This window comes from Phocoena phocoena, chromosome 19, assembly GCF_963924675.1.
Source record: "Phocoena phocoena chromosome 19, mPhoPho1.1, whole genome shotgun sequence".
NCBI classification, from domain to species: domain Eukaryota; kingdom Metazoa; phylum Chordata; class Mammalia; order Artiodactyla; family Phocoenidae; genus Phocoena; species Phocoena phocoena.
Window position 1 is genome coordinate 20,562,775 of NC_089237.1, and position 25,745 is coordinate 20,588,519.

At 43.5% G+C, this 25,745-nt stretch overlaps 1 protein-coding gene across 1 annotated transcript; it reads right to left on the reverse strand.

The window, feature by feature from the left end:
* Positions 1–20,979, reverse strand: CASC3 (CASC3 exon junction complex subunit). Its single transcript, XM_065897052.1, has 14 exons — positions 20,719–20,979; positions 20,313–20,340; positions 19,938–19,975; positions 8,409–8,567; positions 8,168–8,319; positions 7,208–7,384; positions 5,786–6,471; positions 4,392–4,456; positions 3,976–4,090; positions 3,638–3,736; positions 3,170–3,384; positions 2,431–2,553; positions 2,182–2,245; positions 1–1,715 (listed from the first exon to the last, which is right to left on the reverse strand). Exons 1-13 carry the CDS (start codon positions 20,947–20,949, stop codon positions 2,222–2,224), a joined length of 2,112 nt encoding a protein of 703 aa, XP_065753124.1. The 5' UTR covers positions 20,950–20,979; the 3' UTR covers positions 1–1,715; positions 2,182–2,221.
* Positions 20,980–25,745: the final 4,766 nt, after the last annotated feature.

Sequence of the window (25,745 nt, forward strand, 5' to 3'; positions counted from 1 at the left end):
TTTACATGTCTAAATTTTATTTTCTCCAAGTCACAATGCCAATCACATATGTGCACCCTTTAAAACAGTAACAAACAAGAACAATACACATGGAGAAACTCTTGCAACAAAACACAGTGGACCAACAGAGACAACTGTCACAGTGTCTTAAGGTCTGGGAATCTGGGCATGTGGCCCACTGGCTTGAGGAGACATCTTCAGGTTTAAGGCAAAGGGAACAGCCTACAAAAGGCACAACCATCAGCCACTCCTGGAACAATCTCTTAGTTGTTTCCTCCTTGGGGGTTACAGCTTGAGTGCCTCTTTCCCCTCCCACCCCTGTGACTCAGAGTGGTTAAGCCAGCTGCTGAAGAGAAGGAACAGAATTAGTGACATTACTTGGGGAGAGACACAGCTGCCACCTTCTCCCTCAGGTTCTGTAGAAGGACAGGGACAATGGCCAAGTTACCCCTGGCAGTCACAAGTGCTGCAGTAACAGGAATCTCTTCCAAAGAGGCAGCAGGGGAGTGGTTCAGCGCCGTAGATAAGAAGGAAAGGAGGGAGGAGCCCTTGCCCTGAAAAGTGACTGGCGTCCTTAGGCTTTAGGCCCAGGTGTGGTACCCTCTGTCTGCAAGGACAGGAGTAATAAAACTTAGGGAAAACAAGGTAGTAACATCTAAAACACTTGTAGCAGGAAAGACACGGAGAAGAGCAATTGCAAAGGACAGGGAAGACCGCTGGCTGGGTAATATCTGCCTCTAGAGAGATGCATTGGTCCATAGCAACTGGAAGGGGTGTGGTAGAAAGGATGTAAAGAAAAGCAGAGCCCTCTAATTCCACTTACCTCAAAGACTGAGCCCTGAGGACTGTGTGAATACACACCCCTAAGGTGCAAAGGGTCTCACTCCACCCTCCCTTTCTCACTAAAGCATCTAGTTTGCCATCTCTCTCCACTGTTGAGACTTTGCCCTTAGTAGAGAAGTGAAGTCTACCAGAGTACAGAGACTGATGAAGGCCCAGAATTCTAAAAACCGAAGTCAAGAAGAAGGACTCCTACCACACACTTTGAGATCTTCTCCACAATGGGACACTCTGTGCAGACAGCTATGTTTCCATAGAGTTAGAAGAGTTAAGAGAGTCCAAGTATACAATAACAAAGGCCAACCAAAAATGAAAGGCCAGCTCTTTGTAGACTTGGTGGGGGAAGACTGGCTGGTAAGGTCTCAATTATCTGGGATGCAGGGAAGAGCCAAAAGGGAACCCAGAGAAGCTAGCAAACCAGAGAATGAACTTGTTTCATTTAAAGGCAGAGAAAGAGAAGGGGGCGGGGGGGGGGGGGGGGTGTTAAAGGAATATTAATTTAAGAATAGCAAGCCAGGCTTTAAAAACGAACATCTTAGAAAACAAAACAGGATGGAGCTTCCCTGGGAGCAGCAGATGCTTGAATTTCCCAGGAGAAAGTGAAGAAGAGCAGAAGATGTGGGCTCCTAGATGTAGACTCAGAAGCCTGGGCTGTCTGGATCTCTGCTCCTCTGAGCACAGCCAACTCAAAGAAAGACTGAAAACGGGAGGAAGTCCACTTGCTTCTCCCTTTCTCCAACAGAGCCTATCCTCAGAGGAAGGCAGGGGTTCCCCCCATTCAGCTGCTTGCTGGTAGGAGCCATCCTATATCTTCGAAGCCCTCCTGGTAGTAGACAGCCAGTTGTTTTCTATCCTGGGTTCTCACCTCTGCTGTCCTGACAGGGGTGAGAAAAAGGGAAGAACCACCAAAGTGTTAGTGGACCTTTTGGGTATTTATAAGCTATTTCCAAAAAGCCACATTTCTAAATAATGTATATTAAAGTAATATCCCTAAAACAAAACAAAACAACAAAACCCCCATGGTCTTTCTCCTTCGCGACCTTTAGAATTAGCTCTGCTGTAACACCTCAAATTTAGATTTCCCTTTTCCTTAATAAGGAATGCCCTCCTGCATTTTTTCCTTCCAGCTTCCCAAATAAAATGCTACCAAATTAACAGTGGTTTTTACTCAACCCTGCTCAGTGCATTCATAAAACAAAGAAACTGGCAAATTCTGGGACTCCTCTAAGCCTCCCCCTGAGATATCCCATGATTACGACTTGGAGCACTAATTAGGTGACTGTTAAGCAAGTAAGCATTAGTTTTAAGAATGTTCTGAGTCATAGTAAGTTGTACACTTACTTTTATACGATGTTAGATTTAAAATATTCAGAAATTCATATTAACTGGAACCCCTGCTTACAACCTGAAATAAAGTTGGAATTTGTTATCAGGTCATTATTATTAAAAAAAAAAAAAAAAAAAAAAGACCATTTTCCATAGAAACACACCCAGAAAAGGAGGGAAATCTGAAGAAAAGGAAAGCCCACTGAGGTCGGATGTGCCCTAAACATCCCTTGTTTAGAGCTCCTTCCCTAGGAGCTCTCATACCTCAGGTGGTGGGGGCTTGATGGTGACTGGCTGGGGAGTCCTCCGGGGTGGGGAGGGCTTTGGCTGCACCTGCTGCTGGGCGGGGTTATAGTAGGTCACTCCTCCATATACCTGCGATGGGGCCTGGGACCCCAATAAGCAAGGAGAAGAAAAAGGAATTAATTCATCCAAACTATGATAAACAGGAAACATTATTCAGGCACAAAAATAAGAGCATTGAGGAATTTATAATTTTTTAAATCTCTAAGCTGCCCCCCTTTAAAATAATTATTCATTTCTGCCTTAATATGTCCTAATAGGGTTCTTACTTCTTCAAAGTACTACCCAGCTTTCTCTAATTCCTACCATCAGCTGACAAATGGAAGAAACTGAGCTCAGTGGTGACACTCCAGATACCACATGGTGTCAACCTTCTGGGAGTTAAACAGTACAGGGAGTGGTAGGGCTCGTAAGTAGAATACAACTTCATTATGCAGCTGAATAAACAGCAGGCATGCGCACCTAAGACATACTAAAATACTTGAATGAAACACCACTGAAGAAACGGAAGAGAATAAACAGATGATGGGCATCACATAAGCTGCATTTCTAGCTCCTGACCACCAAGAGGCGTCCTGACACCACATGCAAATCAGTGGCATTGAAATGTTCTCTCCAATTCCTTGAGCATTCTCCTCATACTATATTCCTGTCTGATTTAAAGGATGTGTACTTAGGAAAATCTCATTAGCCATCTCACCTGTGTGTTAGGATATAGATGAGGCGGTGGGGGGGGAGGCAGTGCCCCTGGAGCATAAGGGTAACTGGGATTACCAAAGTTCATGACGCCTGGAGCAGAAAAGTAGGTAGGAGCAAGCAACTGCTGAGGTGGTGGCTGTCCTGGAGCCATGGACACTGGTGGGGGATAGAGGCCTGGATTGGGCAGAGGTGCCGGTGTCTGGTGGGGATGTAAACCTGGACAATAAGAAAACAAAAACTGAAATAAAAGGTAACACCATTTCCATGGGATGGCCTGGCTGAACTGCTCACCACAAACTGCTCAGGATGGAAGTCCTCAGGATGGACCCAAGAGGAGTTTGTTGCCCAAGCAGCCGAAGTGGCCAGCTTCATTAGCAAGCAGCACAGAGCTCAAGAGGATGGGGTTTGTGAAGCCCCCAACACATATCCTCACGTACTGGAAGCATACAAGCAGAGGCGCAAAGCTTACCTGGGTGGGGAAGGTGCATTTCTGGCTGCACAATCATGCCCTGAGGAGGCAGTGGGGCAGGGCTGTCACCATGGGTATAGATTGGTCCCTGGAACTGCACTGTAAGATATCACATTGGGACTCTCATAAACCCTCACTCTTCACATCACATGGACAAGTCTCCTTGACCCCCAAGCCCTTTGAAAAGATGTTCTCATTTCCATGTGAAGAAAACAGCAACCAGAGAATGTGTTAACCACAAGGAGAGGTCAGAAGGGAAATTCAGGAGGCAGGAGGCTGGTCTCTTAGTTCACTTCACCCTGCCAAGAAAGATACTCCAACAATAAAAATAAACTCACATGGATCATAGTAATGTCCCTCCATGATACTGATGTGCACAGGAGGGGCAGGCGGCTCCGGCACAGGTCTTTGCCGTTGAGATGAATAGCGTTTGGCTCGCCCACCCTGGACACCCTGAAATAAAGAAAGAGGTCTGAGCAAGAAGACTTCCAAAAGGCTGACTCTCGTATCATGTCCCACCCTCCTTTAGGTACTGCAAAACACTTACTTGGTACATGGCAGTGTTAAAAAAAAAGTATTTGCAAAAAGAATTGAAAAACCAATGAAAAAGCATCAAGATCTAAACCCAAACCCTGTACCCTACATTTCGGGAGACCCAAATTAAAAGGGAAACATGCGAAAACTGACTTAGTTTAAACAGTGAATGAGCTGTGACATGCAACCCCCTACATGTGCCCCTTTCCCCCTTCTGTACCATTTCTTCCATCCGGTTAAACTGAGGTGGAGGTCCTGCTCCCATGTGTATGTGGTTGGGCATACCTGTAATACACCAAAAAAGTCACTGCTGCAGAGCAGACATGTGAACGGGACTCAAGATACCATCAAGAAAGTGACAGGCTGAAGAATCCCAACATGGGGAATGGCTTTCTTCCTTTAAACTAACAAAATTCCTTTTAAACTATCTCTGCTTCCTGTCAACTCCAGCATTTGGAAATTTGCCCCCATTGCCTGCCACCTTAATACAGCAATAAAACCTCTGAACATGAAAAAAAAATTACTTCAGTAACGCAATTCAGAAAATGCAAGTTCAAAATTTTCCCATCAAGTATTTCCCTGAACAGAATCCCTGGGAGGTTATAATTAGCATATTACATTATCAAACATCTTGATAAATCTCAGCCCTGAAGTCTCTGAGCAACAACTAGAGAGGGGAGGATGTTCTAAATCTACCTGATTATTCCTGGCCACAGAGGTCTGGGCTAGAAGTATAGGAAGAGATTCCCCTCTGGCAGAAGATGACTCAGGACAAAAGGGAATGTTCTAGAGACTGTCTTCCAATGGTAATAAGGCATTGGTAGGAGAGTGTACTCCTCTATCCAAAGATCAACTCCAGGTCCAGTTTAGGCTACCCTGGTTTTCGGTGTTCAAAAATTACGCACACCAGATAAGAATGCAGAAATTGCCAGTCCAAATGAGGATTTCCAATCTTTGAGTTCGATTTAGATTTCAGAAACTAAGGAAAAGATCCTCTAATCTATCTGACTGGAGGAAGAAAAATAGGATTGGGGAGAGGGGTGGTAGATAGGTCCTAGTCACTAGCACTATGTTGTCCAACAGGATATCCACTAGCCACATGTGGTTATTTAAATTTCAATTAATTAAAACTTCAGTTTCTCAGTCACTCTAGCCATATTACAAGTATTCAAAAGCACCATCAGTACAGAAAGTTCTACTGGGCAGCCTGGCTCTAGAAGACTGAGGAAATTAGAGGCTTTCCTTTCAAAAAGATTAGGAGATACTCATCCAAATTCAAATGCAGTTTCTGCCTTGAAACATTTAACCATTAGTTCAAATAATAAGAACACTGCCTTCTTCCACTTTTTCTACAGCGACTGGTAACGGATTCTGTACTCAGGAGCTCAGTATTGATGACTGAACAGTTAATAGTCAGCAAAGCAGTGGGGTAGTCTTGTGCAGTAGATAAAACTGCTCTGAGGTTTCTGAATGAATCTACCTATGAATCCATCTGTTTCTTGCAGTTAATGAAGATACTGTCAGACACCACATCCCTGAGAGACGTAAGTCCCATGCGCCTAAGTCCAATGATACAAAGGGGAAAAAGCGAGTCACTATCCCTAAGGTACCTACCCCGAAGCTCACGTGGTTGCAGGAATGAAGGCTGCCCTGGGCTCCAATTCTGTTCTGTTATATTTAGTTGTGCCACATCTTGTTCAAGTCCACCTGTAGTAGAATCCACTGGAGCCTCCCAGTTCCCAGTCTTAGCAGGCGGAGGAGGCGTAGTTTCTGGGACTGGAGGTGCTGGGGTCAGCCCTTCAGGTGGAGGGGGCACCTCCTCTGCAACCTTGACTGCATCTCCAGCTTTGACCCTGGTTCTTCTTGCCCGGGAATAGGATTTCTTCTCAATAGGTCTGTCAGGAGCTGGTGGTGCAGTGTCAGGAGCAGGATTTGGTATCTCTGGGGCTGCCTCTTCCTTCTCAGGACTGCCAAGCACTTGAGCATCTGCTTCTGGAGATGGATCCCTTACTGGAGTCTGCTCCAGGCGCCGTGACCGGTAACTGGTCTCATGTTTAACAGTCTCACCAGACCTGCCAGCATGCTGCCCGCCAGCTTCCACAGGCCTAAAACCAGCACAACCTTCCTTGAAGCCTCCAGATCGAGAGTAATTCCTGGCAGCAGACATGCGGCCAGTACCTACAGCATTCCTGTTGATAAATGTCCTTGGTGGTAAGGTGCCCCCAGGACCCTGGTGGCGATGGGACTTATTTGGCCGCTCCCCAATCCAGTTTGGATCTCTTTGTGGAGGACTCCCAAACCTGAACAAATGGAACAGAGAAATAACAAAAGGGACCACTAGAGACATAAACTGAGGGTCAGGGAGACTTCCTATATTCCTCACCCAATTATGGGCCAGAATAGCATGTTTTTGTTTTTTTTTTATAATAGTGTTTATTTATTTTTACTTGTTGACAGTTTGCTTTATTTATGGCTGTGTTGGGTCTTCGTTTCTGTGCGAGGGCTTTCTCTAGTTGTGGCAAGTGGGGGCCACTCTTCATCGCGGTGCGCAGGCCTCTCACTATCGCCGTCTCTCTTGTTGCAGAGCACAGGCTCCAGACGCGCAGGCTCAGTAACTGTGGCTCACGGGCCCAGTTGCTCCGCAGCATGTGGGATCTTCCCAGACCAGGGCTGCGAACCCGTGTCCCCTGCACTGGCAGGCAGATTCTTAACCACTGCGCCACCAGGGAAGCCCCCAGAATAGCGTTTTAAAAAGCAGAGATCTGGGCTTCCCTGGTGGCGCAGTGGTTGAGAGTCCGCCTGCCGATGCAGGGGACACAAGTTCGTGCCCCAGTCCGGGAAGATCCCACATGCCGTGAAACGGCTGGGCCCGTGAGCCATGGCCGCTGAGCCTGCGCTTCCGGAGCGTGTGCTCCGCAATGGGAGAGGCCACAACAGTGAGAGGCCCACGTACCGCGAAAAAAAAAAAGAAAAAAAAAAAAAAGCAGAGCTTTTCTCCTGTAAATATCAATAGTGTGGGCTCCAAAATTTCCTCACCTGGGTTTCCGAATTCTTCGGGGTTTGATGTCATCAGGATTGTGAGCTGAGCGGATATCATAGCCATAAAGAGCAATGAGCTCCTGTCGGGACTTTGGAGCCTGTTCATCTTCCCGAAACTTGTCATGCTCCCAGCGACCCTCATCCTTCCACAGCTTTCGTTGACGTCCCTTGGGTCTGGTTGAAACCAGGGAAAAGTGTCTTAGGTTGGCAGATTCTGCCAAGTAAAGATGTTCATGGGGCTTCCCTGGCGGCACAGTGGTTGAGAGTCTGCCTGCCGATGCAGGGGACACGGGTTCGTGCCCCTGTCCGGGAAGATCCCACATGCCGCGGAGCGGCTGGGCCCGTGAGCCATGACCGCTGAGCCTGCGCGTCCGGACCCTGTGCTCCGCAACGGGAGAGGCCACAACAGTGACAGGCCCGCATACCGCAAAAAAAAAAAAAAGATGTTCATGAAATAAACAGCATTGGGCAGGGAAACAGTAGGAACTCGGGTATTCTCTCCATTTTTCCCGACAGGCTATACAAAACAGGCCTTCCAAAAGCAAGAGTGAATCACAGCACCTCAGGGCCTGCTGGGCTCAAATGTAACAGGAATGGAAATGAGGAGAGACTTCACTTCAAACTACTCAGCACTCTGGAAACATCTCTCTCCTATAAGGCCACATATGCAAGTATTTCAAATCCCAGAGGTTTTGAGCCTCAGATTAAAGAAGGCAGTGGATGTGTGGCTCTGGATCCCAGCTCCTCCACCAAGAGTTACTAAATATTCTAAGCCTTACTTTCCTCATTTGTACAAGAGGATCCCTCTTGTACAATCACAGTACTTACCTTAAAATGTTGTGAACGGTAAATGAGATAATACAAGTAAAATACTCAGCAAAGTGCCTGGCATATATTTCAATAGTAAGCACTAAATACATACTAACATACTACAGAGCAGTGGCAAGTGGCTGTTACCTGACTTCCTCCTCCTGAGTCTGCCCTCGAAGATCATGCTCAAAAAAGAGCCCTTTCCGGGGTATGTATGCTGGGTTCTTCCGATCTTCATCATCATCCAAATGCTTAGGGCCATTTTTACCAACTTTGTTCTCCACAGGCTCTGTGCTCTCCTATCGGACAGATAAAGGACTCCTTACTCACTCCAAAGTTAAGACCTCCTATTCCAGAACCCAAATGGAGGCCTTTGGTGGGTACTAACCTGTCCATCCCCACTTTGCCTCTCTCCAGTCACAGTGCCTTTGGTATCAGGCTTTTCTTCCCCCTTCTCGTCTTTTGCTGAAGAATTAGCAGCATCATTGGCTTCTGATTTCAGCTCCACTTTGGAGTTTTCCTCTTCACTGTACTCCCCTTCATCACCCTGAAAAAAGTTTCCCTGTCAGCTGTGGAGATAAGATCTGAATGGTGTATTTTAAAATTTTCCATTTTTAAAAAAAATTTTCCATTCTTTAGGAAAACATTTTCTAACGAATTAAAAGCAAACACATCAATATTCTTACTAAAATTTCTAGAGGACAGAAACATTGTTAAAAAAATTAAAAGCACATTAAAAATATATATATACAGGGAATTCCCCGGCGGTCCAGTGGTTAGGACTCCATGCTCATGCTTTCACTGCCAAGGGCCTGGGTTCAATCCCTGGTCAGGGAACTGAGATCCCACAAGCCGTGCAGTGTGGCCAAAAATATATATATGTTTATATAGATTCCTGTAAGTTTTCCAGGAAGAAATGCAAGGGTCTGTTAACAGCAGCAGCCTCTTTCATTCACTAAGCTTACTGTGATAATCATTCATGACGTCAAATCATGCTGTACACCTTCAACTTACACAGTGCTATATGTCAATTATACCTTAATAAAACTGGGAGAAAAAAACCCAAAAACCAAAAACAGTGGCAGCCTCTGGGGAAGAAGCCCAGGGGATATGGATGGGAGGCTTTAAGTGTCTAGCATACAGAAGGAGCTATATCTTTGTTGATAATTTCTCTCCCTCTCAATGAATCGTCTCTTTAAACATGCAGTGCCTAATAACTACACTCTAACTCAAGCTGTTAATTCTCTCATCTCAAAATGGCTTAGAACAGAGACTCCCAACCTTTTAGATTATATGAACCCCTTTTTAGGATCTAAAATTTTCATGGATCCCCCATGAGACAATAGCTTAGTATAGTATCCACAAATTGAGAAAACATGTAATGACAAACAACTGCTATACATTCAATAATACTTTTAAATACATTTATATTTTATTAATTCATATATATATTCAATAATAGTAGTACATAAAGGTGGGAGATGTCGATTTGGTCTACAGATAATGAGAACACAGCTAGTGAATTTGCAACCCTTTATAATAACTCCATGATTTCCCAAGGCACTATTACTCTCAAGTTGGGAAATAGTGGCTTACATTTTTTATGTCTGTGATATAAATACTAAATTTTCTGTAGCGTGAGAGCCCCTTAGCCAAAAACTCTGTCCAGAATAAAATTATAAAATTACGACTTGGAAAACATTAGAAGGACTTGTACAATCACTGCACCTGAGAAATGAAAAAAATTAAAGCCCAAATGCTCTCTCTCCTCTCCACTTTCTTCCCTCTCTTAGCACAGCAAGATTGGATAATCCAATCAATTATACTTCAATTAAAAAAACAAACAAACAGGGGCTTCCCTGGTGGCGCAGTGGTTGAGAGTCCGCCTGCCGATGCAGGGGACACGGGTTCGTGCCCCGGTCCGGGAAGATCCCACATGCCGCGGAGCGGCTGGGCCCATGAGCCATGGCCACTGAGCCACGTGGCTGGGAGAGGCCGCAACAGTGAGAGGCCTGCATACTGCAAAAAACAACCAACCAAAAAAACAACTGGATAATCCTGCTTGTGACATAGAAGTGTTAGGTCTGCCCATACAAAGAAGGGTCCCTTAGGCCATCCTTTAAATAGGGGCCACTAGAAAGGGTTAGGCGATAGAGGTGTAGCTAATTCTAGGTAGGTAAAGGGAGCAGCTAAGGCTCCTGCTAAGGGGGCTGGCTTTAGACTAAAGTTACTCTCATATCCTTGTCATTCCAAGATTTGGACCTAAGGAGGCAGGGCTATAGGCCAGGGGAGGTAGGTTTAGAGACCTATGAGGACACAAAGAAATGGATTCAAGGGAAGGTAGTTTAGTCCCCACTGCTGGGTTAACATGTAAGGGTATCAATATACCTCTGCCCCCCTGGTATATTCATGTACACTGGTCTCTTATTCTCCTACTGGGTCTGACACTCAATCTGTACCAGACCCTCTCCTGACTCCAGGTCCAGGATGGCCTCAGGAATCTGATCAAAGATACTCACTGAGACTCCTGATGAAACAAGAAGCTCTTAAGTTCTAAGTTTTTGACCTTTTTTCAAATAGGGCTAAGATTGCTGACTGGCCCAGACAAGTCAGTTAATTCCTCTTCCCCTTTATTCCCTGCTCAGCATCAGGGCGTTTCGGCCTCTAAGTGTTTTGGGTTAGGAGTCCCAGGAAGGTGACACTGCTATGAAACCACAGAGTTCAGGGAGACTGCTTGACCACACCCACACTATAAGAACCACACCTTTACCTACAGCTTTTTAACAACCAAGTACCCTTGATTCTTCCCATTTCTCCTCAATCACAAGAAGTTTTCTCTCCTCTTGAGTTGGGAATAGGTGGGTGGTAATCATTCAGTTCTTTCCTTGGTCCTATGTTCCCTGCAGGTTCTGTAGCAGAAATTGCAAGAATCTTGCTTGGGGGACCTCCCTGGTGGTCTAGTGGCTAAGACTCCACATTCCCAATGCAGGGGGCCCAGGTTCGAGTCCTGGTCAGGGAACTAGATCCCACATGCCACAACTAAGACCTGGCGCAGCAAATAAATAAATATTAAAAAAATAATAAAGATTTCATCTTTAAAAAAAAAATGTCTTCCTTGGTGTGTATGTGACCTTAATTCACTACTCCCCCCACCCCCGCCCCAACACTGACTGAATTCAAACACCTTAAAATAGTATCAGCATGATTAATGAGAGAACTTTGTTTTACGCTCTATCCCCTCTTAGTCTGTGGTGGAATGTCAAATGAGGCAACTCTTTTATTTCAAATGAGAAACTAATTTTGTTTCCAGGGCAGGACAGAAAGATACAAATAGCACAGCGCTGAGGAGACTCCAAATTAGCATCAAAGTCTGGTGTAATGGAAGCCAAGGTGCTACCCTAGAGTCAAGCTTCTTCAGCTATGGGCTGACATCAAAACCCTTTCCCCTACTTTTGACTGTCCCATTCAGTGAACACCCTTCCCAACCTTAAAGCCTAGCTCTCTACTGAAGCAACTGCTTCCCTGGCAGAATTCTCATGCAAAGGTTTTAGCTCATGTTTCCATTCCCCACATATTTCAGAGTAAGAGGTCGACCTGGTACCTTCCTCATTCTCAATGTCTCTTCTAGATCTACTCCTCTGCCTCATTTTAAATTTTTTTAATTTTTATTATTTTTAATTTATTACTTATTGAAGAATAGTTGAATTATAATGTGCTAATTACTGCTGCACAGCAAAGTGACTCAGTTATACATATATAAACATTCTTTTTCCTATCCTTTTCCATTGTGGTTTATCACAGGATCCTGAATATAGTTCCCTGTGCTACACAGTAAGATCTTGTTGTTTATCCATTCTATATATACCAGTTAGTATGTGCTAATCCCAACTCCACCTCATTTTAAACTGCTGTTTCTCTGAGGCTCCTATCACCTAGCTATACCCTGCTTCTCAAAAGTTCGGATTACACCACTTCACTTTTATGAAAGACCTACAGTAGCACTTGTTTTCACAAACTGAAAGAAACTTGAAGATAATTTTTGTTTTAAGAAGAAAGGCAAAAGTGAAAATTGTACTCAGTGTTTTGTTTTGCAGTGAGCTGTCATACTGGCAGCTCCACACCCCAAGCAGAAATAGTGGCACCACCAAGCTCCTGCCCTGGGAACTACACTCAGCCTCTCAGCATCAAGCTACCACAGCTTTGAACTGTGTCTGTGAGCATCCGTGCTTTATGTCGATTTACTCTGTGCATCCCTTGGCAAGATGTGTCCTAAGGTAACTGCTTCTTTGCTTTAAGCCATATCAGCTCACAGGGATGCTCTATCAGACCAAGGGGGAAACCTGTACCTCTATGCCTCTGCCTGGGTCCACCTTGTCATTAATTTGAAGACAATGGCAAGGAGCTCACAGTTTTCACCTCCACTTTGGTCATCCACTTCCACATACACACTTCAGTCTTACCTGGAACTGCTATATACATTTTCTTTTTTTTTTAAGTAAACCTGATCTACTTTTAAAAATCTTAAATTTAAACACCTCAGACTTTGATCAAAACTGCCACATGGGGGACTTCCTTGGTGGCGCAGTGGTTAAGCATCTGCCTGCCAATGCAGGGGGCAGGGGTTCGAGCCCTGGTCCGGGAAGATCCCACATGCCCTGGAGCAACTAAGCCCGTGTGCCACAACTACTGAGCCTGCACTCTAGAGCCCACGAGCCACAACCACTGAGCCCATGAGCAACAACTACTGAAGCCCGTGCGCCTAGAGCCCGTGCTCCGCAACAAGAGAAGCCACCACAATGAGAAGCCCGCGCACCACAACAAAGAGCAGCCTGCACTCGCCGCAACTAGGCCCGCGTGCAGCAACAAAGACCCAACGCAGCCAAAAATATATATATATATATATATATAAATAAATTTATTAAAAAAAAAAAAGCCACATGGAAAAGAATGAAGTTAGACTCTTACCTCACCCCTTATACAAAAATTAATTCAAAATGGATCAAAGACCTAAAATATAAGAGCCAAAACTATAAAATTCTTAGAAGAAAACATGACTTTGCATTTGGCATGGGTTCAGCAAAAGCTTCTTTGATATGACACCAAACACACAAGCAACAAAAGAAAAAACAGATACATTGGACTTCATCAACACTGAAACCTTACACCATCAAGAAAGTGAAAAGACAACACACAGAATGGGAAAAAGTATTTGTAAATCATATATCTGATAAGAAACTTATATCTAGAATATATAAAGAACTCTTACAACTCAATGATAAAAAAAACACCCAATTAAAAAAAGGACAAGGTATCTGAATAGCCACTTCTTCTAGGAAGATACACGAATAGCCAATAAACACAAGAAAAAATGCTCAACATCATTACTCATCAGGGAAATACAAATCAAAATGAGATACCGTTTCATACCTACTAGGATGGCTGGAATCAAAAAATCAAGACAATAATAAGTGCTGTTGAGAATGTGGAGAAACTGGAATTCCCATACACTGCTGCTGAGAATGTAAAATGGTGCAGCTGCTCTGGAAAACAGTTTGACAATTCCTCAAACAATTAAACAGTTACCACATGACTCAGCAACTCCACTCCTAGGTACATAACCAAGAGAAATGCAAACATACAACCACACAAAAACTTGTACACTAATGTTTACAGCAGCATTATTCATAATAACAAAAAAACAGAAACTCAAGTGTCCATCAATGGATGAATGGATAAACAAAATGTGGTGTATGCATACAACGTAGTATTATTCAGCCATAAAAAGAAATGAAGTACAGGGGACTTCCCTGGTGGTCCAGTGGTAAAAAATCTGCCTTCTAATGCAGGGGACATGGGTTTGATCCCTGGTCAGGGAACTAAGATCCCACATACCACAGGGCAACTAAGCCGGTGCGCCACAACTACTGAGCTCACGCGCCTCAACAAGAGTGCCTGTGTGCCACAAACTACGGAGCCCACATGCCACAACTAGAGAGAAAATCTGCACACCACAACTAGAGAGAAGCCCGCACACTGCAAAGAAAAATCCCACATGCCTCAACGGAGACCCTGCATGCCGCAACTAACAGCTTGGATGAAAACCTTGGAAACATTATGCTAAGTGAAAGAAGCCAGTATATTATATTATGTTGCCATATAATACATGATTCCATTCATATAGAAGGCCAGAATAGGGAGATCTCTAGACACAGAAAGTAGATTTGTGGTTGCTTAGGGCTGGAGCGAATAAGGATGGAGGAACTGTGGGGGGCAAGTGACAGCTAAAGGGTACAGAATTTCTTTTTTTTTTTTAAAGATTTTTTTGATGTGGACCATATATATATTTTTAAAATTAATTTATTTTTTGGCTGCGTTGGGTCTTTGTTGCTGCACGCGGGCTTTCTCTGTTTGTGGCGAGCAGGGGCTACTCTTCATTGCAGTGTGCAGGCTTCTCATTGTGGTGGCTTCTCTTGGTCAGCACAGGCTCTAGGTGCATGGGCTTCAGTAGTTGAGGCACGCAGGCTCAGTAGTTGTGGCTCGCGGGCTCTAGAGCGCAGGCTCAGTAGTTGTGGCACACGGGCTTAGCTGTTCCGTGGCATGTGGGATCTTCCCGGACCAGGGATCAAACCCATGTCCCCTGCATTGGTAGACGGATTCTTAACCACTGCACCACTAGGGAAGTCCCCAGAATTTCCTTTTGAAGTGATGAAAATGTTCTGAAACTGACTGTGGTAATGGTCACGCATACCTGTATATACTAAAAACTATAGAACTGTACACTTGAAAGGGGTAAGTTGAATGGCACATAAATTATATTTCAATAAAGCTGTTAAAAAAAAAAAAACGAAAACCCGCCTGTTATTCCTGTTCTTCCCCAGTTACTCCTTTACTCTCTAGTCTCCAATTTCTTACGTCATCCACTCCCTTGACATTTCTACCTTTTCCCTACCGATCAGTCCTTTCCCACATTCACTTTCCTCTCTCAACTCTGTGACCCTTTCATTTCTATCACTACTAGTAATTCCCTCAAGTCCCCTACTCCCATGTACCCAAGACTGGATCAACTATCTTTTTCTAAGCTTACAACCAGACTTCTGATCATCACTAAAGGGAGTTAAAAAAAAAAAAAAAATCATACAACTTCACCCATCAGTGCCACCTCCAACCTCAACTACTCAAACTTCCTTTAGTCTCACAATTCCTACACTGCCCTTCCACCAACAACCGTTCTTTACGTTTTTCCTTCTACTTCACAAGGAAAACAAAACAAAGGGCGCACCAGCTTCCTCCCCATATACCTTTGCTTCCCACTTCTCTATAATTACAATGGAAGATGTTTCCTATTGTTGTTGTCTGTTTCCTATTTCTTCTCATGTACTCAGTCAAGGACACCAATACACGCATTACCTATCCCCTCCCTTTTCTCTCCCTTTCTACTGATTTCTTCAACCTTTAGCCATACTTTATTCTCCAACTTAAAAAACAACACCAAACCCTCTCTTGACGTTACAGCCTTCTTTCCAGCTACCAGCTCTCTAGCCTCCCCTTCATAGGCTAATTTCTTTAAAAAATTTTCTTGGAGGATTCTGCGAAAATGGCAGCAGCATAGTTTTTGATCTCTTCAAATCTCCACATGAAATGGGAGCAAGATCAAAACCCTCTGGATAACATTTACAACAAAACTAGGTTACAAGCTATCCCCCAGGACCCAAAATATAAGCACATAAGAGCAAAGCATCAACAGCCAGAAGACATGCATCAGATTGGTATCAGTGCTGGAAAAAGCAGAGAGCACTAAATGGACCTGAAAACAGAAGAACCCTGAACTAGTCAATAGAAAGCAAAACTGAGAATAACAGTTGAAACCAGAAGGGGTTTTACTGTCTCCAATAGAATGTGTGTTTAAGGGTCCTGCAGTAAGAAGGTCTGAAAGGGTTAGAGCAGTGTAACCCTTCTGAAATCTTAAAACCAATCTGGCTGCCAGGGCTCCCCTCTAGGAGAGTAACACACTGAAGATAAAACTGTTGAGAAGGGAATCAAACTCAGCAGAAGAGGGATAAAAGGAATGAAGGAAAGAGAAGGTCCAAAACAAGTTAGAGAAGGGAACAAAAGCAGAAAATCTCAGAAAGCAAGCCATCATATATATATTTTTTAACACTACAGAAAAACAACTGAAGAGGGAGCTCTATGAAGTTAGAAGAAGTTACTCTGAGCCGTACTTCCTTCGAAAAGATCAGGAAAACTAATTTTTAAAATCAACAAAGGAAAAATACAGAGATCAAGTCCCACATAAACTTGCTATGAGAAAAAAAAAGAACGTAGAATAGCATTCCTACAATGAAAGCATGCCCAAAAGACATGCATATCATATCAAAATTGTAACTTCTATTTCAAAATGAGCAAAAAAGACATTAATATTATATAAGGCATGAAAGAACATCAGTCAGAATTAGAAAAATCCAAAAATGAAATGAAAGAACTCATTCATTCAAAGGGAGATATTAGAAATGAAAAAAAAAATTCATTTCAAATACAAAGTCTAAAACTAGAAGGAACACAAACAACACAAACACAACAATAATGCTTTATGAGAAATTAAAAGTGAAAAGGAAGAAAATATTTAAAAATCAACAGAAAATGAAGAAACAGATATAAAGGATTACAGAAGAAGGGTCAAACACTTAAGACAGGAAAAGAATATTGGGATAGAAGTTCCATGACATACTGTAGAGCACATCTCATACCTATGAACACTGATCCAGAATGACCAACTCCAGGACAAATTCTAATAAATTTATTGGACCTTAAAGAAAATAGACTGGGAATATCTAGACAAAAATAGCAAGTGACTTATAAGGGAAAGAAAATCAGGTGTTCACCAGTCAGTCCGGTGCAAGATAAAAGCTCTGGGTCACACTGGTATTTTTCCAAGGATATCATGGAAAGACAATTTGCAAGAAATACAAAGGACAGAGGGAGCATGCTGAGTTGTACTATGAATGAGTGACCATCAAAATCTTTTCAATGGACACACTGTAAAGAAAAGAAAGGGATGAAAAACTAAACTGCAGACTAAGAGATAGATCAAGATTTTAAAAATAGGCAAGACTAAAGTGTAGCATCTAGGTATATACAGTTAGTAATCAACAAGAAATTCAAGCAAGTAACAGATTACAATGAAAGGCAAGATATCAAGTCTACTTCTCTAATCTAGACAAGTGCTGTCCAACAGATCTTTCTGGGATGATGGAAATGTTTTTATTTATGCACATGTGGCTACTGAGTACTTAAAATGTAGCTACTGCAACTGAGGAGCTGAACTTTTCAGTTTAATTAATTTAAATAGCCCCATTTGGCTGGTGACTACCCTATCAGACAGAACAGAACTACACCTCTCTCTTAAATTTCAGACAATATATACTAGATATTGCCACATCAAAGTCCCACATGTTCCTCAATCTCAAAACTTAGCCCAACACTGTCCTTCCTGAAATCTCCTCCCACTGTGGTCCGTTTCTTAGTGAATAACACCATTCATCAACCTGGGCATCCCTTTGACTCCTCCTTAATTCAGGCTCCACATTCAATCAGTCAAGAAGTTCTGTTAGTATCACCGAAATCTCTCTCAAATCTATGTCTTGCTAGTGCCACTGCCATGTCCCTTCGTTAGGGCACCATCATGCTCCTTGGACTATCCTAATAACCTTTTAACAGCTCTGTCTCCAGTCTTGCCTCATCCACAATGCATCCTCCACACTTAAGCCTCCAACAGCCTTTCTTTCTTTGCTGTTAAGAGTAACATCCAAACTCATTTATACACAGAATGGTAAACTCCTATAAAGTCACAAGCACCAAACCTCACTGAACACTCCATACTGCCTGGCAGTCTTTCTGATGTTTCTGTTCTCTAGTGACTACTGCAAATATTCCTCACTCCAAAACCTCTTATCTCCTTTTTACTCTTTGCAGATAACTTTACCATTGACTTCAAAGAAAATAAATCATCTCATCAATCACCACATTCTGTCAATTCCATAGCCTAAATAACTGTCAGTGCTGTCCACTTCTATTTTCACTGCCACCACTCCACTCCATGCCACACTTACTACTTTCCTAGACTTCCACAGTAGCTTTCTTAACTAGCTTTGCTGTCTCTAATCTTGCTCCCTTCAGATCAACTCTCCCCACTGCACACAAAATAACGGTTACAAAAATAATAATTCTAAAATATTACTGTGCCTCAACCTGGGATCTTGTTAACATACAAATGTCTGAGTCTTCCCTCCCTCTGCAAGATTGTTTCAGTAGGATTTTTTCATGTAGGTGTTCCCTGGATCTGACAAACACTGCTTTAAAATTTAAGTCTAATTCATAACCTGTATCACACTCTTGTTTAAAACCCTGGTACACTTTTTTACTTCCTTAGAATAAAATCCAAATAGTTTTCAACCTGGCTTATAAAGTACTTTAAAATTTGGACTGAGATTCATCCTTACCACCAGTCATACTAAACCTTTCATATCCTCCAACTCACCATGGAGTCCATCCCTTCTAGACCTTCTTTCCACACTGTTCCCTCTGCTTAGAAAATTCTACCTGGCTAACTCCTACTCACCCTCCAGGTCTCTATTTGAACATTCGCTCCTGTAAACATTTCCAAACACCCTAAACCCAGTTAGTTGTCCCTGCTATGTGCTCCCAAAGCACCATATGCTTCCAATAACATGGCATTTACCAAACATTATTGTAATTACTTAGTTAACTGTCTATATTTTCCCCCTCTGACCTGGAATGTACTGCTAAATTCCATGAGGGCAGAACCATGCCTGTCTTTTATTCCAGTGCCTAGCACAGCTCCTGGCTCTGAGCAGGCACTTAATAAACAGAAGGAACAAGTAATCCCTGCATGATCTGGCCCCTACTCACTAATATGCCCTTATTTCTTGTATCCATCCTGTCCCGACAATGTTCCAGCCACACCAAACTACTTTCAAGTTTCCAAATATTTAATCTTCTCTCCCGTCTCTGGGCTTTTGTAGCGGTTGTTCCCTCTGTCTAGAACATGGCTTGCCTGGCTAACTCCAATTTATTCTCCTCTGACTGCCTAAGATGGATGGATTCAGTACCCGGCCATTAACACCCTACTTAACCCTATCCCCTAGCAGTTGTCACCAAGTCCTACGATTGCCTCAATGTTTGTCTGACTTCCTTATTAAGTTGTAAGATTCCTAAAGATAGGAACTTTGTTGTATCTGTTGCATCTCCAGGGCTTAATGGAAAGTCTAATATGTAGCAACAGTTCTATAAAATTTATAGAATAAACCTTTGATCCACAATCCAATTCCTCCTTATATCTCAGGGCTCTGTTCAACAACTCCAGTAAACAAATAGCCATTCTGATAGCGTCTCTAGTAGTTTATCCAATCAAAACAAGTAAGTTCACAAACGTTTGGCTTAGGGAAGCTTTCTGCTAAAGACAGAAAACCTTATCCATAAACTGAGAAATGCTTCTGACACAAACCACTCAGAATCCTACCCTTTTAAGGTCTTCAGATATATTCAGAAAAAATATCCAACTGGCTGGCTTCACTACCTAGGCATCATGAAATGGAGTGTCAAACAACCTGTAAAGGGCTTCAGAATGTTCTCATTCTCTCATTTAGAACCTTATTTCCTTTAGATAGGGTGAAAAGCCAGCTATTAACAGTATAACACATGTGGCCTGAAGAGGCTCACACCAAGCTTCCCTCCCTATATAACTGAACAAGACCCTTTATAATAGTTTTCAGAAGCACAAATGAAGAACGCACAAGAGGAGTAACAAGTAGGTGATGGTACTTTTGAACCACAGGTGTGTGCAGTTTTTAAAATACACTTTCCAACCTACACCATAGGAGAAAGAAACTATCACACTCACTTCTGAGTCTTCTGCACTTTCATAATCCGAGAGAACAGCTGAAAGGAAACAGAAACATGGAAAGAAAAAAATTTCAACACAAGTTATTATAATTACATCTCCTGACTGCCTGTTGTGGATCAAGCTAAAGTTCTCATTTAATTCTGACTTCAACCTATGAGGGAGATAAAATTACAGTCCCCATATCCAGACTGAAAACAGGTTCAAAGAGTGACTTTGACTTTCCCAAGATCATACTGCTAAAACGTACGCTTTTAAGCTCTATGCTACAAAGAGCCACTTTGCGGCACCCTCCCCCAAATCCTTACAGTCTGTCAATTGCTGGAAACAGCTGACCTGAGTTTATGGGCAAACAACTGTCAGGATGCTACTCACCATCGCCCTCGATGCCATCTTCACTCTCCTAAAAGAAAGGAAAAGACATGGGTTAGTTCTGTGATTTCCAGAGGGTGAGAGCTGAAAACTGAACACAAAATGGTTGGAAAGGGGCACGAGGAAAGGTACATCTTTAACAAGCAGCATCCGCGGGAGGTCCCGTCTATTCACCTCCAGTCCCAATTTCTGAATAAACATCCACTACCCATCCGCAGAAGCTCTGCCCTCCCCCCACAAACCGCTCCTCCCCGCTTGGGGCTCCGGAGGCAAACCGCACTGGGATAGCTCTCTTCTCGAACACGTTACGCCTCAGCATCTACCGTCAACTCCCAGCCTCCCATCTTCACCTACACCCCGCCCGCCCCCCGGCCCGCCCCGCCCGCCCGCCCCGCCCGCGCGCACTCACACACTCCGACTCCTCAGCGCTCTTGGCGCCCCCGCTCTCCAACCGCCGCAGATGAAGGGCCCCGGCTCGGCCTCCGCGCTGGGAAAGGAGAGAGCCACTGCCGCCGCCTCCAGCGCTACCACTACAGCTCCCGCCGCCCCGCGCCGGGGAACCGCCGCTGTCTGAGCCGGAAGCACCAGATTCTTCGTCCTCGGTGTCCTGCGAAGCGCGCTGCCGCCGCCGGTCCGCCATCTTACGGAGAACAGCCGCCGCCGGCCAGCTCCTGACGTACCCCGCCCGTCGCAGGGGCTGCCGGGAAGCTCGAGACCTGGTCCCAGCATGCTTCACTTGCGGCGAGGCTCGCCCGGCTCTTCAGAGGGAGGGGCTGGGGGCGGAGCTGGCGCGCTGCGACAAGTTTGCCGGCGAGCGGGATTGCGTAAGTCGGTGACGTGAGGGGGCGTGACGCGGCCCCTGACTTCCCCCGGTAGGGCACCGGGCAAGGGGGGAGTTGCACTAGGGCAGCCTCCTTCGGCTCCACGCCCGGCCATCTTGGGCTTTCCGAGTGGATATCGTTGACCTGTCACAGCTTCACTGCGGCATTGGAGTTGTTTCATGATTTTCTTTTTCGTTTCTGCCTACGTTTGAAGCAGATCGTTTGACTGAATTCGTTTGCTTGGTAAAATCACAAATCAAGGGAAACCCCTGAAGCCGTTGTGCTGCATCAGATTTGTTACACCAGCCCATTTTAAGCTAAAGGGCGGAGGAGAAACCAGTTGTCCGTAGTGAAGCCCGAGGATTTAGTGTTGCAGCACTACAGTGTTTTCCCTTGCATTCTCATTTACTCTTCCCTCTTCAAGTGTCTTCCCACCCCAGCCATCACCTCTCCCAAAGCGCAGGCTGGTATGATGGTAATCTTACCAAGATTTTAGAACCGATTTTAAAAAAGATAATCATAGGAATGGGCATTTGGTTCAATATCCTGACATGATTTCCTTCTTGTTAAGGGCACGCCAGACGGGTAGATGAGGGAATGCTGAGATTTTGGCAACACATTTTTCAGCAATGAAAAATATCGGTATATTTGTTTTGTGCCATAATAAAAACATATAAGAAGCGTAAGCTATCAGTGCACCTACGGGAGTACACATTTTAATAATACACACCAGAGAAAGGTCACTATCATAGCACAGGATTCTGTCCGGTGTAATGCTTTTACAAATGCTATGGTTAAGGATACTGATGTTTATCAAATTTATAGACAATATGAAACCAGAAGGTATTCTGAATGCCTTCAGAGATATAATCAGGATCCAAACAGATCTCAGCTGGTTAAACAAGTGGTCAAATGTGTCAACTTGTAAATACAGCTCCAGAAACCAACTGCCTGAGTTCAAAATGGAGGATGTGTGATCTAATAAGTGTTAACAGACAGAAAAAAAAAAAAAGACCCAGAGGATCCTATCTATCTCAAAGTAAATTGATATGGTAAAGCTGCCAAGTTTAGTGTCTAAATAAGGAAAGTGATAGTCTGCCACTTTGCCTTTCAGTTGTTTGGTCTGGATTCAATTTTTTTTTTTTTTATAAATTTATTTATTTATTTTTGGCTGCGTTGGGTCTTTGTTGCTGCGCGTGGGCTTTCTCTAGTTGCGGCGAGCGGGGGCTACTCTTCATTGCGGTTTGCGGGCCTCTCATTGCGGTGGTTTCTCTTGTTTGTGGAGCACGGGCTCTAGGTGCGCGGGCTCAGTAGTTGTGGCTCGCCAGCTCTAGGGCGCAGGCTCAGTAGTTGTGGCGCACGGGGCTTAGTTGCTCCGCAGCATGTGGGATCTTCCCGGACCAGGGCTCAAACCTGAGTCCCCTGCGTTGGCAGGTGGATTCTTAACCACTGCACCACCAGGGAAGCCCCTGGATTCAATTTTTAAATGGACACGAGCAAATCGTTCACTCATCCAGAGAACTGAAACATTCAAGATCCTTTCTTTTGAGGAACAATTGTAAAATCTCTGAATGTTAACCATGAAGATTGGGATTGCCACAGCAAACTTTAACTATTTGAGGGACTATGAGGAAAGGAGGAGTTGATATTTTTTCATCACCCTGGAAGGCAAAGCAAGAACCAGTGGGCTCGAGTTACAAGAAGTTAGATTTTGTCAACGAGGAAGAATTTTCTAACATTTAGAAAAAAATGTATAAGAGAAAACAAAGTGTTAAAGGAGAAGCTGGACTTCATTTGTCTGGAATGTTGTCAAAGGGAAATCATGTATTGGAGTCAGACTAGATAACCTCTAAGGTCTTTCCAACTGAGGTTTTACTAATTTAGACACCAGGCACCAAGTATCCTATCATCTCTTGTTTTTAAAGTTGCCAATTATGTGTAAGGAAGAACACAGGACAAAGAGGGATGAAACATACATTGTGTTCATACACAAATGGAAGTTAATATCTCATATAAAAGGGAAAATGGTGTTTTTCTATTTTGTGAAAATGAATTTCTTTTTCTAGTCTTTTAAAATATACAAGCAGAATTGTTTAATGCTTCCCAATAAATCTAATAAATTGAAGCAGAAGTTCAAAATTAACAGCCACAATAGTTTATTTACAATTGAACTCTTTATAAGATATTTACAAGACAACCAATTTTACACATCAGAAATGGTATCAAAAGTATGAATTACAACACAGACAACAATATGAAACGGGCATAAAACAAAGCTGAAGTGGACAGACAAGCAATTTCTCTTTTTAATTTATTAACACTAGCTTAAACTTTGTTAAGGAAAGAAACAAAGAACTGTGTTTTAGGAGAACTGCAGGTCCTTCAGTTGAAGATTGAATTTCAGTGTTGTATCCCATGTAGGGAAAAAATAAGGCTAATTTTCCCCCCACACTTCAACACACTGTAATTTTGCTCTTGGAACTTTGCTAATCTACTCTCCAACCTCCTTCTCAACAAAACTTCAACATATCCAAATCAAAGGAGAATTGATCTAGAAGAGGGGACAATAAAATAAGAGGTCCTAGGTAGAGGGAGAACCAAGGAAATAGAATCCACTTAAGACTGGCCAGATAGCACCCATGGATTCCTCTTAGTCTAACTCAAGTTCAAAATCTGGGGAGTCTGCTGGATAGGCACAAACATAAAGGCTAAGTTTGCTAATGCATACCCAAATTAGGAGTCTGACAAATGCTGAAAATCAAGAAGAAACTGAGAGGAATCAAGGAATAAAAGAGACACTGACTGGTCTTTTTCTTCTTGGGCACATTATAAAGGAACATAACATAGGTCAGAGTAGGAAAGCCAAACAGCTTGCCATATTAAAATGATGGAGAACAAAGAAAATCTGGCCCAGTTTTTCTAGAAATCTCCTTCCTCTCCTTAAGGTGTGAGATGAGAGCCCCTAGTGGAATAAGTCCTATTTCTCTCTACATTCTTGCTGCAGTGAAGTTCACAGCAGGTTCCCTTGTGGAGAGCCCACTCTCCTAAGCAGATCGAGTTACAAATGAAAACCCATAGCCACACACACACACACACACACACACACACACAGGAGAAATAAGAGCAGCAAGGTCATCCAGGAATACTACATGTGCTGCCAGAGTAATTCCTTTAAGAGTCAAACTCAGGGAGCACAGATCAACATCTCACAAAAAGCTTTAGCAGTGGGAGGCCCCTGAGGAACTTTTTTCTTCCCTTCCCACAATGGTATCCCATTCTCTCATGCTCCACTGATGGGCCGGCCACACATCCTACATACCTTGGCTTCTCCTCTAAAAGTGCTAATAATCTGGGGACATATTCTCTTCAAGGATAAAAGCCCCTACCTTCTAGGAGATTAGACCCCTACTTGTTTTCATACAATAGTCCTGAAGACTAAAGAAAGGCAATTCCTATATATTTAAGACCAGAGGTCTTGGCTCTATTTTCCTTCCAGATAGTTACAGGGATCTTACACTGAGACCAAAGTGGCCTGGAGTGCTGTCCTGAAATTCTTTTAACAAAATGGGGGTGGGGTGGGAGGTGGGTGGGAGGGGGGAACTAAGATGGTACACATACAAATCTATTTTTACAAAATGAATGGAGAAGCTCATTAGGTACATCTGTTTGTTTCAAGATGTAGACATTTGCCAGCCAAAGGAAGCACATATTTCCACACACACCCCCACCCTCCCTAAATCTCTATCCCACCACCAAGAGCTCAGCTAAAAGGATAAAACCCAACTAAGGAATACTGGAGAAGTGATGTGACACAAAGACATCTATACAGGATCTGGCATGCCATCCCCAAACACCAACGGCTTTTGTTTAGAGCCATAACTGGTCCCAAACTTACCATCCTCATTCTCTTTTCAGAAGATTTTATTCTTTGAGGGGTGGGGGAAGAAATTCAGTTACCCATTAACTAAGAAAATAATCACAGCCAAACATCCCCTCCCACGTGGCTATATCACAGGATAGTTTTAAGAGAACTGTCTTTTCAGATATTTATCTACCAACTCCAACCTCTTTTCTACCCTGTGAAGATGACTTGCTTTATCACGTCACTTGTTATTCCTCATCTGGTCCTTAAGCTCATGGTGAGGTTTTTAGTTTTGTTTTGTTTTGGGGTAAAAACCACTATACTCACACTATAAGGAAGGGTATACCAGGGCAAGAAGAGTGCCATGCAGGCACAGCTCTAAAGGCAGGGGTTGCTTCATCTTCCAAAAGTCTAATGAAGAGAGCCCTTTCACCCTTTTAACATAGGCAAATGTAGAGAAGCAGACCCCTGAAGCTTCCAAATCTGCCATCCTACAGATTTAGCTTGAGAGTTCATTTCCCCAAAAAGGGAAAAGAAATCCCAATCACCCTCCATAATTCACAATTAGCCCAGTGAAAGAGTATTTGTGAAATCAGAGTGATGAAAACAAAACCAAGATCAGGGGAGTATGGAAGGGCATTACCAGCGAATGATAACATACATGAGGACATCGGTCACATATACAGGTCTCTGCCACTCTCTGGGAATGGCATGCTACAACTATCTGAAGACAGAAGGTTCTTGCCAGCACAG